This window comes from Symphalangus syndactylus, chromosome 3 (genome assembly GCF_028878055.3).
Source record: "Symphalangus syndactylus isolate Jambi chromosome 3, NHGRI_mSymSyn1-v2.1_pri, whole genome shotgun sequence".
Classification (NCBI taxonomy): Eukaryota; Metazoa; Chordata; class Mammalia; order Primates; family Hylobatidae; genus Symphalangus; species Symphalangus syndactylus.
Genome location: NC_072425.2, coordinates 137,312,514 through 137,331,127, shown reverse-complemented (window position 1 = coordinate 137,331,127; position 18,614 = coordinate 137,312,514). Strand labels below are relative to the sequence as shown.

General features: G+C 51.7%; 1 protein-coding gene across 3 annotated transcripts in view; it reads right to left on the bottom strand.

Annotated features, from left to right (window-relative positions):
- POU2F3 (POU class 2 homeobox 3) overlaps positions 1-12,020 on the bottom strand; it is an 84,138-nt gene extending 72,118 nt beyond the window's left edge. For 2 of the 3 annotated variants that reach the window (XM_063636626.1, XM_063636627.1), the window contains exons 1-2: positions 11,825-12,020; positions 2,243-2,311 (exon numbers count right to left, since the gene is read on the bottom strand). In XM_063636626.1, the coding sequence (XP_063492696.1) occupies positions 2,243-2,303 (61 nt within the window). In that variant the 5' untranslated portion in view covers positions 2,304-2,311; positions 11,825-12,020. Of the gene's footprint in view, positions 1-2,242; positions 2,312-8,433; positions 8,666-11,824 lie in introns of those variants that run through there. The other variant, XM_055273495.2, reaches the window with a different exon arrangement.
- Positions 12,021-18,614: the final 6,594 nt, after the last annotated feature.

The window sequence follows — 18,614 nt, the reverse complement described above, 5'->3', positions numbered from 1 at the left end:
TTTCTTCTTGCCCTGAAACACATGCAGTAATTTGAAGATCACCTAAGTATTGATGCTACCAGCCAGGGAGCCCTGAAATGAAAGACCTACTGGTGGTGGTAAAGTTCCAGACATCACGGGCTCCTTGGAGCTGAAAAGGGACCCGTGCAGAATCCTTTCCTAAATGGGGAAGGGAGCAAAACCAACCTTCCGGGCTGACGCACTGGCCTGAGTAAGGTGAGGAATGAGCCAGAAGTACTCAGCAGCGATGCCCAGCTGTATATTCCAGAATCTTAATGACGATCACAGCTGCCATGTGCCAAGCACTGTGCTAAGGGCTTGAGACATCATCTCAAGTAACTCTCAACCCAGTCTCTAAGTTGGGCATTAATTTTCCCCCTTTACAAAAGGGACAAGGATAAATTTTCAGGTCATGCAGCCAGTAAGCAGTGGAGCTGCAAATTCTATCCCAGGTCTGTTTGATTCTAGATCCATACTCTTCAAAGCTCATCCGTTCCTACCTCCTAGGGAGGCAAAGTAGCTGGTCTAAGGTCATATATTGAATTGGTGGTATCCCTGGATAATAGACAGATTCTGAAGGTCTTAGTCAATGTCTGGATTCTTTCTCTCTTAACCTACTTTATATATAGCTCCCAGATAGGAAGCCAGAATTTGCTCATATTGACCATAACACACTAACCTTCCTAACCCCCACCAGAATCTGAACTCCCTCCCTTTCCTGGCTCCTCTTTCAGGGTTCTATGTGGCTCATTCTCACTCCTAACACTGTTACCCTGACTTGGTCTCAGTAACAGAACACCAGTGCAAGCTGGTTAGGCGTGGTCTTCTTCCTATGTGGACACTCTCTTAGCTCTGTCCCCACACACCTGGGCAATGGGCCCCGGGTAAACAGAGTTGGCTCCAGCCAGCCTGCTTCCAGAAAAGGGCAATCCAGCTTCTCTGGATCATGGCTCCTGGGCTGATTTTTCTCTAGGGAAGGGTGTCAGTGTGGGGATTATATCTATCACTCTGTAGCTGAACTGAGTTTAAAGTCTTGCTCAGGTTTTTGAGATAAAAGGGAATCTTCTTCTCAACTGGGAAGAACAGGTGCCCCTCTCCACAGACGCTTAGTGAAAGATACTCTGCTAAATCTATTGAAACATGAGTGTGACCGGCCCACATTCTCCTTAGTCTAGCTGCCTGTGCACATAAGCAAAGCAAAATAGAAAGATTGTAGTTTGATGTGTATTGCTACCTGTGCAAGGAAACACTGTTTCAGTATTAAACTGGGGAGCAGAAAAGTTTATGGCAAATGCATACTGTGGATGCCCTCCCCACCAAGACCCCCAATTATCTTGTCCCTGACAAAAATCTCATAGCTTCAAGAATGGAACTAGACTGCTCTAGAAGATTTGAAAAAGATTTTAGCTCTGGGGGACATTGATTCTCTTCCACTTCTAATTTCTATGTCTCTAATGATCCAGATGAAAGACTAATTGAGGTCTGGTTGGAATGCTATTAAAGTTATTTGGTGGTGTTACAATATATACTCATCTTTAAGTTCTTTTTAATTATATGGAGCTTTCAAAGCAAGGCTTGAACTATGGAGGTAAAAATAGAGAGCTATGAAACTTTCTTTTTTAATTCTTCTTTGTTCCTCTCACCTTTTTTTGAGACGGTCCAGCCTCAAACTCCTAGGCTCAAGGAGTCCTCCCACCTTGGCCTGCTGACTAGCTGCGACTACTGACACCCTTTCTCTTCTTTACAAAGCAAAGTCATCTCCAGGCACCAAGCCTTCCTCTCTGAGCCTATTTGCCACCCACATGCACATTATTTGGAAGAGAAACATTTGTACACAGGCCTCTTTGGTTAGTGCCTTGAGTAGGACTATCGAGGTATCTGGGGCTAAAAGGCCCTGGTCCCCATCTAAGAAAGACAGGTTCTGCCTCTGCCAGTCACAGCAGCTGGGAACACAGCTGCTCCTGAACTTTTTTGGTTTTGTTCTGTTTTTAAGTATCTGGTCTCTTCCTAGCCTAATTCCAGAGGTTTCGTTCCACTGTGGACCAATATCCACTGTTCAAAGGCTCCAGAATCATATCCCATGTCCTCAGGGAATTCTCTTAGTTCCTAAGACCTAGCTTAGGGGTCTGGTTGGCTGAAAGACCAAGCAAGAAGAGATACCAGTTGTTCAAGAATTCCCAACAACTCTCTTCCCCCCACCCCCCTCATTCCTGCTCCATCCCGTAGAAGAGAAGACCCTTACCTGGCTCCACCTGGCTGAGAGTGCTGCGAGCATCCGTGGAATCGGCTACATCCCCACTCATCTTGATATCTGCAGGGAAAACACAAATGATTTTAATAACAGGTCACAATTTTTCTTGCTATGACATATATGGCTTTAACTAAATAGCAAAGATGAATGTGTAATTACAACAACCATCAGACTTTCAAATTCCTGATTCCTGAACATACAACCATTAGAATATTCATAAGCTTGAGGGCACGGATCCCCTCCTCCCATGCTTGCCTCCTCTCCTTGCCTTTCTCTTCCCCTTTCCCCGGTGCCACTGCAGGGTCTCTCACCTTTTGCATCATTCATGGCCACTTGCTTCTATCACCAGGACTCAGTTGGTAAAAATTTAACAAGGGGGTGGAGGGGACATTTCCCATTTCCAACACTCGTTTCCTTTGGGATCTGAGGAATTTATTTTATTTTTAAATAGTGAAAGAATTATCCCTCCCCGCCTGCCTCCCCAGCTCTGTTTCCCTTAATAACCCCATCCTGGAAGGTAAGAGTGCCCTTAAACCAAGGCTCGCCCTTCTCACCTTTCTTCCCAGGTCCTGCCTGGGTTCTCTGTCTGGTCTCAGAGGTCAGCCCACTGTCTGGGGATCAAGTCCTAGCTCCTGTGTTGTCCTTGGAGATCCTGTCCTTTGGGGAGCTTTACCTTCTCTCCTACTCCTTCAACTGGCTCAATGAGAAAGGGATGGCAGCGGGTCAGTGCCCCACAGAAAGAGAATACCTACACCAGGCCCCTGGCTCAGCCCCTGCTGGTCTGGCCTCTCTGCCCTGCTTCATTTCAATAAATTAAACATTTACCCTTAACAGATAGCTGCCACCACCTATGTGGGAGGCCCCTAAGTCTCCTCTTGGGGTCAGCAGGGGGAAGAAAAGAGGCAACTTTGAACCAACTCACTCTCTCTCTGCTCCTCTCCTTATTAAACCACCCAAAGACTGAAGCCTTAAAGACAGAAGAATATTTTATTCAAATCATGTTGACCCCCAAACCCCCCTTCTCTGGGGCAGCACTTTAACTCTTTCAAACCAGATAAAGTCTTGGTGAGCAAATTTGCATACTCGGCTCCCCAGCCAATCCCAGTCAAGCAGGCAGTCTTAATTTGCATCAGGTAATCAGGCAGTTGGCAGTCTGGATGCCCAGGTCTGGAGATGATCAGGATGAGGAAAAAGGGTAGACCTGTGCCCCAGAGAAAGAGGGGAGAAAACCTACTTTTTCTTTTTTGTGTGTGTGAGGACTAACGTGTGCGGCTCCGGCCGAGGTGTACACCTCTGGAGTGTAGCAGCTTTGATGCCAAACAAGACATAGATGGGGGATCCAGAGATTTAGAGCCTAGAATACCCCAGAAGAAGGGGAGAAAGTAAGGAGTCACTGTGGTTTAAGGAATTTTCAAGACCAGCCAAATTGAGGGAAGACTCCAAGGTAAACACTTAGAGCTCTATGGAACCCTCCCCAGACAACCTACACTACACTTTGTGGTCGGTCACAGAGCTCTAAGGAAGACCTGCAACCTTACCACCCCCCCCACCTCCTAGTGCACAGCCTTTAGGGAGGCATTTCTTGAGCCTAACCTCGATCCGTCCTGCTGCAGTCTCAAACTCTCTGTATAGTTTGCCACGCATGAATATGAAGAATAACTACTATGGACCACACAGACACATTTGCAAGGGGCCTCTGCTGCCACTGGCCTTCTGTTCCAATGGAGAAACGGGCTCCCCTGTCCCATCCATTAAGTACTATCCCCCCTGGAGCTGGGCATTGCCTAACACAGATCTGCTCAGCTCATACTTCACCGTGGGGATTCTTCGACAGTGCTGAGAAGAGGCCCTGAGTCAGAGACTGCTGGAAAGATGCACTGGAAGTTCTCCCCCACTGGTGGTTTCAATTTGCTTCATCAGCACCAGGATTCAGAGCATGGGATTTGGCATCAGACAAACCTGGATTAATCTCAATGCCATCACTAACTAGCTGGGGGACCCTAGCCACATATTCGGATGTGAATTTTCTCACCTAAAAATGAGAATAATGATACACACTTCCCAGGGTTTTTGTGAGGATTAAATGAAATACTGAATGAAAACTGCCAGGAAAGGAGTTCCAGGCACAAAGTAAGCACCTAATAAATGAACTAATTAAACAGACACTTAGGCTTAGGTGCTAGTCCCCTTCCCTTCCTGCCTTCTTCTCATGCCCCTCTATTAACCCCTTGCCCCATTACAAGGAATAGCTTTGGTTTTCTGTCTCAGCACTATTGTAATTTGTCCTTTATCTGGGAAACCATTAGGATTCTCCAAATTCTGACTTCATAGAAAAAGTGTTCATGAGGACAGGAAAAAGTTAAGAGGCAGTGACGCTGGGATGATGACCAGAGTCTCTGAATCAACTGATTTCAAACTCCTGACATTTAAGAAGGTAATTCTTTAGCTAAACTGTAATCGCAAGCCGAGAACCCAAATTCTCCTCCAACACCCATTCTCCACATCACCTTCATCAAATACACACAGAAGCTCTCATTCATCCTTTAAGTTAGCCTAACATTTAGTCTTAATCATGTCTAAAAATAACTTTTAAAGGCATCAACCCCCACCCCTCCTCATCTGCCATGATGTCTACTCATTTGATGTATCCATTATGGGAGCAACAAGGTGGCACTTCAGGATTGGAGGGGCAGGGTGAGATGACCTATCAAGCCTCTTCTTGAGTCCCATAGGATGCTAAGACACTGAGAACCTGTTCCTGTTGGGTAGGAGGCTGAGGCTGATGGGTGGGACGAGCTTTTGGGTCTCAGCCTAAAAATGGGCCAACACCGAAACTCCCTGAGACGCTGTAACCCTTCACCTGTCAGACAGCACTTGCCATGGGTGAGAGAGAGAGGTGTGGGGTGGGGCCAGGCTCCTCTGTGTTATCTCAGCCAGAGACTGAGTAGACTCCTTGCCATCACTCCCTTCCCTGGGGAGGCTCAGCTGCTCTGTGTAAGAGCCCAGACACTAGCTGCAGACCCTCGGCTGCCCCACTCAGCACCATCACACCCTGAAGTTAGTGTTGGCTTGACCAGGAGCGGCCCCTCCTTAGACATCTGTGAACCCCAGGGAGGAAAGCTCGAGAGGCAGCACCACCCCCCCAGGCTGCAGGCTGAGGGTCCTGGACCTCCTGGGGCCAGGCTACTCTGGGAAAGCAGAAGCCACAGCCCTCCCTCCTAGCGTCCATCTTCATGTCCTTGGAAGGACGGGAGCTCCCTCTGGCTCTTCTCTCACATACCTGCTGATGGCGCCGCTTCTACTGGGAGACTTCGAAGGACCCACCAGCCCCACTTCTGAGCCAGCCAAGGCTCCAACTCTCCACCAGAGGAGACTTCTCTCATTTTTTCTTAGTCCCATCATCAGGCCTTCCAACCCAAATGCTATTCCTGAGCTCCAACTGGCACCCGTCTGTGAGACTCAGCTCCTCTTTCCCAACCTTGGTGGGGAAAAGCTCACAGTGAGGAGAAGGGCAGAGAAAGAGACTCCTGGGGCAAACCAGGCGTGCCCCCGCCAGCTGGCTTCCCACTGTTTTCCTTTGTTTCTTATCTGCCTCCCTAGCTGGCTGCCTGGGGTCTACTTCTCTGCCTGTTTTTAGTCAGGGAGCAGGGAGCCCCTCCTTGCTGCAGAGCCCCTGTGTCTAGTGACCTTCTGCCTGCTCAGGTCTTTGTGCTTCCAGGTGAGAGATGCTCTATAAAGTACAAGGTGCGAAGGCTCCAGGCAGACCTGAATCATGGCTCGTAACCAGGTTATCAGAGCAAGACAATGGGGCTAACTCTGGCTGGCCCCAGTGCAAGTGGAGCCCTTGGAGTGGGGGACCCGGGAGCAAGCCTATGCTCTAGTTTGTGTGCGCCTGTTCCTCCTCCTTCCCCCATCCAAACTCCTCCAGTAAGTCAATTAAGGAGGAGACCCCAAGGACCCAGCCCTGGGAATTCACAGAAGTACTATTTATCAAGATCAGTAAGATACAGGAAAGATCAGTAGGATACAGGAAGATCAGTTGGATACAGGAAGATCAGTAGGATACAGGATTACTTGGCAGGGAAAATGGGACTCAAAAGAGACCACATTACCCAAAGAGGATCCTGGACTAAGGGACCCTAGAGAGGGACCCATAATGAGATATTCCATAGAGGGAAGAGCGATCCTCCTTCACAGACCCCACAGCAGGGTGTGCACTGGAAGACCCTACAAAGAAGATCTTGAACAGTAAAGGCCACCAGGAGGACCCAGCAAAGAGAGCCCTCTAATAGAGACCCAGTCAGAAAGAAGGGACAGAAAGTCCCAAACTCAGAGACCTCTGGAGGTGCCATTGAAGGGGAACCCTCAGACACTACAGAGGGGCCAAGACCCAGAAACTGCACAGGGAGGCCAGGTAGCCCTGAGGGGGGAATGGGCTGGGGAGGGAGCAGGCAAATGGAGAGAGATGAATTGGGGAATCTACCCCCAGGTACATGGAGACCCCGCCCTGAGAAGTCACCCCACCTGGGGTTTAGCTCAGTCTCCCCCCATGTGTCGGGAATCCCTGCTCCCAGGGACAGGGTGGAGAAGGTGTCTGGGCTTCTGAGAAGCACCAGCCAGGAGCTCACTCCTGGGGAAGGCATGGAGGGCTTGGCCCTCTCTCAAGCTCATCCTCTGGTGCTCTCTGCTCTCTCCTCTCTGCCGTATCCTCTGAGGCCCCAGGCTGCCTCCCTGCTGGGTCCCAACTGTCCCACCCCCTCCCACTTCTGCAGAATGGGAGCCTCCAGTAGACAAGGAGGTGGGAAACACCCAGGAAGTCTGTGATCTTGGTGCTAAAAAACTTCCCATCCACTGCTAAGCCCACCTTTCTGAAGAGCCTTGCTCCCATTCAAACCCTGGCCTTCTCTGCGGGCAGTGAAGGGGAGAGCACCTACCTGGGGATCTGCCCCAGGTATGCCCAGTCTAGAAACAGACTTTCCTCAGACTCTGGATGACACTCAGTTGGATGGTTTCTTCCACCTCACCTAGCCCTTCTGGTACGTCCTGGGGAGCCACTCAGCGCCAACATCTCACTGCCAGCCTGCCTCTCACTCAGCCCTGCCAGGAAACAGCATCTGGGGAACTGGGCACTCCCGGTCCCCTCCCTCCAGGCACTCACTGACGCTTGTTTCCAGGCTGGGTAGGCCTCGGGCCTGCCCTGCTTCTTGGGGTGGGTCCCCTCCCTACTCTCCCAGAAAGGAGACCAGGTAACAACATTCCCATCAACAGCCCCGAAATCCTAAAGAAAGATCACTGGGTCCTGCCCACTTTGAGAGTAAGTTGCTAGGTTAGAAATGGCCAGGTCAGGTACTGCTTTCTTCACCTGTTCTTTGCTCAGGCCCTATGACCTCCAGAAGGCCCACCCTAACACGAAGCCCCAAGCCAAGCCCAACCCAGCTGCCTGGCAGCTCCTGCCTTAGTCCAGCTGTGGAAGGAGGAACAGCAAGGTGAATGGAGGGGCTGGGTTCCCTCCATGCCCACCTCTCATTCATTCATGCAGGGAAGCCTGACTCCCGGCAAAGCATTTGCATCTCCTAGGTTTCCACCCCTTAGGGAAGGAAGGCATGGGACATGGAACCCAGAGGATGTGCCTGTCACCATCCCCTCTCAAACACATGGGGGCATGGCCCCTGCCCCAGGGGCACCTCTGTAATTGCCCCACCTCACCCACTTCTCCTAAGCCCCCCAACCACCTAAATGTCCGCTTTGCCTCCATTTCACACATATGCCGGGACACCAGCACACAGCACGTGGACATACACATTTCCCTCACTTATGCACTCCCAGGTCCACACCCCTGGCTGAGTGAGTGATCCACCCATCCCTGCAACCTCCTGAGACTATGACAGTTCAGCACACCCACGTCCCATACAACTGCCACTCCCCAGACCGGGGGCTTCGAAGCCCTCCCGCCCTCCACCAGCCCCCACCCTCATTCTTTTCCAGGGTTTCTTATCTCAGATCCCCTCCCTTTAGTCCCCAAATACTGACCGGCGCCCGCCGCAGGACAACCCGCTATCCACATCGCCCTCTCCTGGCCGCTGGGAAACAAGCCCCCCTCCCCAACCAGAACATTGTCCCTCTCCTTCACCCCTGCCCGCACGCAGTGACACCTGTCAGAGCTCATTCCCTCCGCCCCTCACCTGTGTGCATGGACTCCAGATTCACCATCCTGCCCCAGGCGGGGCCAAAGCCAGCGCCCCCCCAGGCCCCTCGCGTCTGCCCCAGCCGGGCCCCCTGCGAAGCCAGGGTCTCCTTCCTCCAGCCCCCGGCCGCCGCCGCCGCGGGAGCCGCTGCCGGAGCCGTCGCCGCCACTGTCGCGCGCTCCGCTGCTCCGGCCCGGGCAACACTCGGCGCCGCCGGGATTGCCACACTCCCCAGGTGAGCACGCGGCGCGGGGCGGGGGCCGCCGGCCACGCCCCCTGGCAGGAGCCCCGCGCCTGGCCCCGGGCCCATGCAAAGCAGCGATTTGCATACATGGAGCTGGGGACCTGGGGAGGGGGCCGGGGGTGCTGCCGGGGCGGGTCTCGATCCCGCGGAACACCTGCCTGCTCCAACCCGGCCTGGCAGCACCTTCTCACCGCGCCCGGAGTGGCGCCAACTCCTGGTCCTGCTTGCTCTTTTTAGGAAGCCCTGGCGGGTTCTCCAGCCTGAGCCCGAGCTTCCTTCTGGGTAGATCCCGAAGTGTAAGCGTTGCAAGGAGTTGGAGTGTTTGGAGAAGTCGCGGGGGTCTGCTGGAAAGAATTCAGTTTTGGAATCTCACCTCTCAACCGCTTACCAGCAGTGTGGCTGGGACAAGGTTCTTCACCTCCCTGAGCTCATTTAACTCATCTGTAAAACAGGGCAGGTGCTAATCGGGTTCTCTATGGGGCTGAACAGGTGACCAAGCTCACCTAGCCCCCATGGCATCCTCATTGTGGGATTTAGATGGGATGCAGCTTATTATTAGGAGAGTTTCCAGGTGCACACAACTGCTTCCTGCTTGCCCCTCCCAGTCTCCTGCCCCAGGTCCCAGGTTGCTGTGAGTCTCTATGAGAGGATGGATGTGGAAGTTACCAGTGCCCAGGCTTTTGGTGACAGCCACCTTCCAGAGCTAGGAAGTGGCTTGCTCAAAGGTGCACACTTCCCTAGTGACAGAGCCTGGCTGGAATCAGGTCTCTGGACTCCCACTCCAGTGCTCTTTGCAGCACCCATCATAGGCTCACCCCTTTCTCATCACCACGGGATGGCCTGCATGGAAGCCCAGAAAGCTGTGTGCAGACAGGAGGGCAGGGCCTCGCTTTCCCTCCCAGACAGGACTCCTCATGAACATGTCTTCACCTTAGTCCCATGGGCTACTTCCTGAGCACAGAACAGGCTTTGGGCTTTCCTGCCTCTACACCTTGTTTACAGTGTCCTTTCCCCCTGGCATGCCCATCCCACCGTGCACTCCAGTCATGCCCACGATAACACCCAGCATTTCGTGTGCCTTCACTGTGTACCAAGCATTGGGGTGACCAACACTTGAAAGGCATCTTTCGTGCCTTTAGTTCTTGTTTAGTCCTCAAAACCTGTACATTGTACTATGATTATTGCCATTTTATAGATGGGGAAAACGAGGCTCAGAGAGTTTAAGTTCCATGTTCTTTTTTTTTTTTTTTTAGACGGAGTCTTGCTCTGTTGCCAGGCTGGAGTGCAGTGGTGTGATCTCAGCTCACTGCAACCTCCGCCTCCTGGGTTCAAGCGATTCTCCTCAGCCTCCCGAGTGGCTGAGACTACAAGCGTGTGCCACTACACCCAGCTAATTTTTGTGTTTTTAGGAGAGACGGGGTTTCACCATGTTGGCCAGGATGGTCTCGATCTCCTGAACTTGTGATCCGCCCCCCTCAGCCTCCCAAAGTGCTGGGATGACACGTGTGAGCCACCACGCCCAGCCTAAGTTCCATGTTCTTAACAGCCTTCGTGGCAGGTTCTGAGGGCCTTTTCTTAGCTTACCTCCTGGTTGGTAACTGATCAATTGCTTCATTCTATTGCCCCCACCCCAGCACCTAGAACAGGGCTGGGCACACAACAGGTATCAGAAAGTGTTCTGTGGGTGCTACAGTGGCCCCAGAGGAATAGGAAGCACTTAAGTGCTTCCTCAGGTCCACATACACCACCCTCCCCAGTCACATGGACCTCCCCTCCCCACGCTCCCGAAAAGAAGGGAGGAGAGAAAGTTCTTCTTGTTTTTTTTGTTTGTTTGTTTGTTTTTTTCTTGAGATGGCGTTTCTACCTTGTTGCCCAGGCTGGAGTGCAATGGCGCCATCTCGGCTCACGGCAACCTCCGCATCCTGGGTTCAAGCGATTCTCCTGCCTCAGCCTCCTGAGTAGCTGGGATTACAGGCATGCGCCACCATGCCTGGCTAATTTTGTATTTTTTGTAGAGATGGGGTTTCTCCATGTTGGTCAGGCTGGTCTCAAACTCCTGACCTCAGGTCCACCTGCCTCGGCCTCCCAAAGTGCTGGGATTACAGGCGTGAGCCACCGCGCCTGGCACTTTTTCTTGTTTCTTCTGGGTGAGGAAAGAGACCAGCAAGGGCTTATTGGAGGCCCAAGGGGGTCCCTCTCAGGACACTCTCAGCCTCTGTTTCTTCCAATTCAACCCTCCCCCAACTCCCATCCTCTTCTGGCCTTTTCTTCTCCTCCCCAACTTCAGGTTTGGCCCCTTCCCTGAAGTCCATTTCTTACCTACAACTGCACTCACCTGCCACCATTCTGGAAAAATGCCTGCACACAACTTATATACCCGTGTGCTTGTGATTTCCATATCTCTATTTGCATATTATTTGCATGGCCATGTGCACCGAGGGTCTCATTCTCTGACCACCTTATCTGGGGCCTGTTGCCCTTTTTCATGTGCAAAGTCACATTTCTTCTCTGGGCTTTAGTTTTCCAAAAGTCAGAGAGGCCCATATTTGATAATTTCAAAGGGCCTTCTGTCTCCAGCAGCCTAGGATTCTGGGGTTCTGAGGGGAATGGGGAGATGGAGTTCTTGTGGGGATTGGGGTGGGAACTGAGGCACAGATAGGACCTTGGAGGTTCACAGTTGGAGGCACAGCTTTGGGTTCCAAACTTGGAGTGTGGAGGTAGCAGGATGAATGGGGCAGAAGGGGCTGGGTGGGGAGAGGATAGCAGATACTCCCTCATATTCATTCATTTACTCATTCACTCAATGAATATAGATTGAGTGCTTCCAACACGCCAAGAACTGTGCTCCATGCTGAACATACGCCACCTGATTTTAGTCAGTGCCACTTTAGATGGAAGGTACAATTATTAGCCCTGCGTTACAGATGAGAAAACTGAGGTTCAGAGAAGTAAACGCAGCTAGTAGACTACAGAGTTGGTATTTAGACCCAGGGCTGCTGACCCCAAAGCCAGGATTTTAGTCCTGCCCTCCAGTTTCTGAATCTGAGCTTTCCCTTCTCTTATCAGATACCGAGATAGAAAGAAACTAGATATCATTCAACCCCTCATTGAAGGGACCTGAGGCCCACAACGAGGGAGACTTACCCCAGAGAACAGAACAAATACACGGCTCAGCAGAGACCCTTCTACTTCTCCCTGCTTTTCTCTCATGTGCCCTGTAAGTCCCACGTGTGTATCACGGTGAAGAGCAAGGCTGGGCAATCTTTATTCCTTCTCCCTCAGACTTGCTCACTGATCGTTCACAGTTACGTGAGGTAGAAGAGGAACGTAGACAACTCCTTTATCCCTCATTCTTTTAGCAGTTTTTGAGCATGAAACCACCTTTTTGAGCTTCGGGCTAAAGAAAACTAAAACAGAAACTGCCAACCCCCCTGAGCCTGATACTCCGTGTTCCTGTTTACCTTAGGAGAGGAAAAGCTGTGGGGGAGAGAGACAGATAGGGGTTTGCCTGGAGGTTAGAAAGGAACAGAAGAAAGAAAGGGAAAAAGAAGCCAGGACAGGAAATTTCTGTGCCTTTGGACATCAAAAGAACTATATGTAAATGAAATGCAAATTAAATGCAAATCATCCCTCCCTCCCTCCCTTACCCCACCTCTTTCAACAGCTGGAGGACTTTTTTCAGAGTAGCAGAAGGCTTATTCCGGGATGCTGTGGTTTTGAAACTGTCATCAACTCTGACCCCTCCCCAGGTCCTCCGGGGCCTCCTGGAGTGACATCTAACCCCCTTAGCTGCACCTTTAGGGAGTCACAAGCGCCCCAGGCTTCATTTCTATTTGAACATATCATCAGCTTCTTTTGTTTCAAGGACAGAAAGCTCTAAGAGTCAAGCCTCCCTTCCAGACACAGCGGGTGGAAATGGTGCACAGCCCTGGAAAGGGTACTGCGTGGGGTGGGCCCGAGCCCCATCTCCACCTCAGCAGGGAAAAGGGAACTTCTTGGCTGTAGACCCTGGGCTCACTCCCATTTCCTGTCCTGTCAGCTGGATTGAGTTGTCAGGGCTAGGAGAAGAGTGGAGAGTGAGGCATCCTGGAAGGCCACCAAGGAACAAGTCCCTTCTAGCCCTTTCCTTCTGCCAGATGGGCCATAGGGCCCAGAGCGTGGGGGTACAGGAGAGGGTCAGCTCCTTGCCTTGGGGTGATCAAAGACAATGGATCCAAACTCAGATTCCCCATAAAAGCAGATGGGAGCAAGGGAGAGGCTAGGAAGGACTTCCAGGCCTGTTTTAAATCATATGTCAAAGTACATCTGAGGGCATCATTGTCGGGAGGCTTTTGGTGGAGGTGGGGTTCGTGTCAGGGTGACACAGTGAAAGGTGTCTTGGGAACCAGGATAAGGTAACTGTGTCTGGGGAGGGGATGGGTAGAGGACACCAGAGTCAGGATACAGAGCTATTCTCTGTTCTGATGTCTCTAATGCTGAATACCCCCTGCCCTTGACCAAGGGACATCTCCCCATACCCAGCCTTCACCCATGTTGGGGGGCAGTACACACACATTCATTGTCCATTTTGCACTTACAAGTTCAGAATCATGGATAATAGCAACATATATTTAATTTAAAGACAACATAACAGCAACTCTGCTTCCAATCTACTTTTTTGACTTTGAGGCCGGCATTGGGCCTGAGCTGGATCTTTCTAACTGCACCTTCGACAGAGCCCAGCCTCAGCCTCTGCCTCAGCCAGCCCTTTCCTGGCTGCCCGGACCCACCTCACCCCAGGTAACCTTCCCAATCCACTTGCACGCTCAGGGCAAGTCTAGGCCCTGCGCGCCCTCTTGTGGTCACAGGGGTGTGTGACCCTGACTCTTGCACCTCTGCCTGCAAGACCCTGGAGAGATCTTTTCACAGGAGTGCTCATCCATGGCTGGGGAATGCACAGGGGAGGGCCCCAGGTCTAGGCAAGATGGAGATGTTGAATTTTAGTTTCAGACCACCACTGAGTCTTCTAGTCCCTGCTCCCCATCAAAGACCAGACCTCAGCCCAGAACCCCAGTTGGAGTCAGCCAGCTTCGTTGTTTCTGCTCAGTCAACGCAGTGACAGGTGCTCCTGGCCTGTTGGGCTATCTGTCCTGTTGCTGGACATCTCTGCCAATCAAAATGTCCTACCTCCTGTACTTCCCTTTGCAGCTGCAAAGGGCACTGATCCCCATGGTATCAGTGTATAGACAAGGACTGAGTGTGAAGGCACAAAAGCAGGAGCCACGAGGGTGGTGATATTCACATGGGAAGGACCTGGAATCTGCCCTGACTTCGGTGAAAATAGTCCAGCCATTTCAGTAACAGACGACTTGTGACACACATCCTAGCTGATTGCTGCGTAGCCTTGAGTAGCGATTCCAGGGTTGGAAAGTGCTGGGGAGGAGGATGCTGGCAAAAAGTTGGTCTGTGAAGGAGCAGGGAGAAATAGGGCAGAGGTGGAGAGGGACCTGGTTTTGAGGTGTTTTTTATTTTGTTCTTAAGATGAGAAAGAATGCGAATTCTCCAGGGCCACTGGGAAGGAAGCAGGAAAGGGGGCGATGCTAGAGGAAGAGGGGATCACTTGCCCCAGAGAGGGAGGTCCGGAGGAGCGGGGAGAAAAGACACATCTCCATGAGGACAGGAGGGGAACTGGGAAGGTGGGTGGCAGCGTAGGCCAGGGAGTGGTGAAGAGGCTTCTCCTCTTGAGGCTTCTGCTTTCTGTGATGTAGGAGGGGAGGGAGCTGCCTCTCATCCTGCCTCTCCCTGCTTAGGAATCAGGACCTTGTCACAGGAGCCAGGGCTGGTGAGATAGTCGCCCCCCAGGGGCATGTGGACACCACCCTTGTGACTGTCTTTCCCTGGCTCCACTGAGAGCTCCTGAGATCCAACCCTTCTCCATGGAGGTCTGCACTGAATCTCCACCAAGTGAGCCTACACTTTCCACCCACTTTTACCCTCTTCCCTTCTACCACTAACCTTCTAGGTCCCCAGCTGGGGCCACTGTGGTTATCAGTCAGGGTCTCTGCAGGAAAACAGAACCAACTTAACTCGGAGTGCCTCTAACAAAGGTGTTATTGACAGAGATGCCAGCAGACTTAAGGAAACCAGCACCCAGAGAGGGGCGGCACAGAGAAGCGAGGGCAGAAGAGGCAACAGGAGGCAACAGTGGTATGGGAGCCCCGGAAGATCTGGAGCCTTGGAGGAATTAAGCAAGTGCCACAGGTGTGGTGCTGAGGCAGCGAGGAGCAGGGAACTGACACTCCACTGCTGTCTTGTGCTCCCATCTGCAGTGCTTCTCATTGGCTGAAGCCAGAGGGTGAGGGATCCCAGGTGAGGGCAGAGGAGGGTGGAGGGGAACAACCAGCTCAGCTGTCACCTGGCTACAGCCAATAGCTGATACTGAGAATAAGCCCTGGAATGCTGACATGTTTCTCACTGGTCAAACAGTGAACAGTTTATGACAATACCAAGCGATGGCAGGCATGATGATTCATTTTATGTGCCAATTTGGCCAGGCTCTCTTACCCAGCTGTTTTGTCAAACATTAGCCTAGACATTGCTGTGAAGGTATTTTATAGACGTGACTACCTTTATAATCAGTTGACTTGAAGTAAAAGATCACCCCTGTATTGTGGGTGGTCCTCATCCAATCAGTTGAAGGCCTAAAGAGCGAAAATGGAGGTTTCCTGAGGAAGGCATTCTGCCTTAAGACTATAACACAAGAATCCCGCCTGAGCTTCCAGCCTGCTGCCCTGCCCTACAAATTTCGGACTCCAGGCTGGCCACAACATTAACGTTTGCCTCAGCTGCCAGACTGCTCATTTGTTAGGATTTTGGGCTTGCCAGACCCCAAAATCCAGCAAGCTAATTCCTTAAAATAAATCTTTCTGTGTGTATGTATCTTACTGGTTCTGTTTCTCTGGAGAGCCCTGGCTGATACCACAGGAATATGAGAGAATGGGAACTTTCAGACACTGCTAGTTAAGTGTGTAAACTGGAACAGCCCCATCTGTAGGGTGATCTGACAGCATCTACAACGTCCATGCCTGTGACACAGACATTCCAGTTGCCTGTTTTTTCTTTTCTTTTTTTGAGAATGAGTCTCGATCCATCACCCAGGCTGAAGTGCAGTGGTGCGATCTTGGCTCACTGCAGCTTCCGCCTCCTGGATTCAAGCGATTCTCCTGCCTCAGCCTCTCAAGTAGCTGGGATTACAGGCACCCACCACCACGCCAGCTAATTTTTGTATTTTTAGTAGAGAGGGGGTTTCGCCACGTTGGTCAAGTTGGTCTTGAACTTCTGACCTCAGGTGATCCACTCGCCTCGGCTTCCCAAAGTGCTGGGATTAGAGTCAGTTGCCTGTTTTTTCTATTCCTGCCTACAACCTGGCTTGTAAGAGCAAGTCACAGTAAACAATTTGATTTTCCATCAGTAGCCAAATGGCCAATAGACCATTTCGGAGAATATTAGGCAATTGGACTCGGAATGCCGGTGTTGGGGAAGACCTTAGAGATAACCCAGTGAGACCCTCTCTCTTATGGGATGTGTGTGACCCACACAAGGTCACACAGAGCTGGGCCCCAGCGGGTGCCCATGCTCCTCACATACAATGCTGGCCTCGAGCATTTGGTTCTTGAGAGTGGCACTTGCCCTCCTTTTGCAGGAGTCCTTCTCCCCTCATCCACCAGAGCCAGGTCCAATAAAGACCCTGGGGCAGAGGTCCTCCAGCTGTGGCCCACAGTTCCCCCACTGAAGGCCTCCCTTGGCTAACAAGCCTGAAGGGAAAGATGCCTGAAGAAAACCCACAGGAAGTCCACAGTGAGGGCCAGCCCAGCCCAGCCCAGGTGAGGTTGCCCAGGGAACCACGCACAACTCATCCTCCCGGCTTGCAGCAGCACCAGTCAGGGCTGGGTTTCTGGCCTCCTCGAGGGTGCTTTGCTTACCCTGGCAAAGGGAAATCAGGCACTTCTTCCTGCCAATTCTGGTCCCAGGGAAGCTTTGGACACTGTCCCCACCACCCCCTGCCCACCACATGTTCAGTGATTGCTGCTACAGAGACTGGCCCAGCAGGGGCTCTACACTCCACATTCCTCCCCGTCCCACCGAGGCCTGGGTCCCCCTCCTGTGGGTGAGCTGTGCTCTCGGAGGTTCTGGCTGGCCAACCTCATAAAGTCCTTTGGGTTGGGAGGGGGTGTGGAGTAAGAAGGACAGGGGTTGGATCTCAGTTCTGTTCTAACAAGATGCCTGGACTTGAACTTGGGCTGGTCACACAATTTTATAAGGGAGCCACATCTATAAAATGTTACAGAATCACTACAAGGAGCCAATGGCCTAATTTATATGAAGGCACATTGTAAACCCTAAAGTCCACAGAGAAATAAGTACTGATATTACCACTCCCAAGTGTTTTACGCAGCCACAAAAGCCTCCTGCGATAGGGAAGTCTTATCTCAGTGTTTGCCAAACAGCTGACCACCTACATCTATTTCAACAAGCTCCTAAGTGATTCTGATGCACACTAAAATTTGCTTTTCAGCAAAGAAGTGACTGTCATGGCAGGATTTCAGGCGCTGTGACAGTGGGGCTAAGGCGGTTGGGGGAGTGCTTTGGAATGGTGGACTCGAACCCTTGGATGTGGCCCTGTGGGAGGTGCCTACTTTGCAGAGTGTAAGGTCAGCCCAAAGTCTCAGGGAATCTTCTCATCACCATCCCGAGACTAAGAAGGAGCCCAAGGCAGCTGATGTCTGTAGTGATGGTGTCCAGAGCCCCCTCACTGCAGGGGCCAGACAAGCTAGGAGGTGCTAGTCAAGGAAGGTCAGAAAAACACTCCAAGTCTTGAAAACACTGCTTTTTTAAAAAGCATTATTTTTGGTGACTTGGAAATCAGAAGGGAAGACATACTGATCTGGGGACTCCCCTTCCATCAAAAAAGGCACACAGGAGGTAGCAGGTGCCTTCTCCAAGTATCCCTCACCCGCCTGGAGCAATGGCTGGGGCTCGGGATGGAGGCCCTGGCAGAAAGGGAAGGAGAAAAAGGCCTGGGGGGTGACTGATGAGACAGCTCCCTCCCCATCCCCCAGCAAGGCTGAGCTGGTCCTTGAAAACAGGTTCAGAAGGGAGGTGTGCCCACCTTAAAAGGTTATCTCCCCGCTGACCCTCAGCTCAACCAAGGCCAAGCAAGCCCAGCTCCCTCGACCCTCTGGCCTGCATGAGTTCAAGGGGCAGCTGCAGCCTGTTCTGGGAGTTCTGGGAGCAGAGTAGAGGGGACAGCCCTGCAAACCCCTTCCCTCGCCAAGGCCTTCAAGGAAGGATCTGACTCTCCCCATCTCTTCCTTGAGAAAGTTTGGTCCCCTGGGGAACCCATGAGACTCTCCCAGCCCCTAAAACACTCCTGCCTCCACCTTGCCAAATCGTTACCATCTTCCAGCCTCAACCCACACCCCAACTCTTCCAGAAAGCCTTTCCCAATACATGCAGCCTGCACATCCCTCGTTCTGGAACCATCCAGAACCCTTGCCCGGCACTTCCTATTACAGCCTCTTCATGTTGAAAGATACTTTGGAAGTGAAGAGCCTTCCAGATGTCCGATTTCATTGAGTCAGGCTTATAGCTGCAGGAATGTCTGCTTTTTTCACTAATAGTAATGATACTAAGAATGGCTACCAGCACTACGTGCTAGATCCTTGACATGCAAGAATTCGCTTCGGTCTCTTAAGTAAGCTCATTTTATAGCTAAGGGAGTGGAGGCACAGAGAGGTCAAGCAACTTGACCCATGGCTGCAGAGCAGGTAAGTAGCCGAGCCCAGATCTGAAGCGGGGTTCCAATCTCCATCCCATCTCTTGCCTTCGCACTGGCCATTTCTGACTGGCTTACTACGGTTGCAGCTATGTCTGTCTCGTTGTCTTGGGTGCAGAA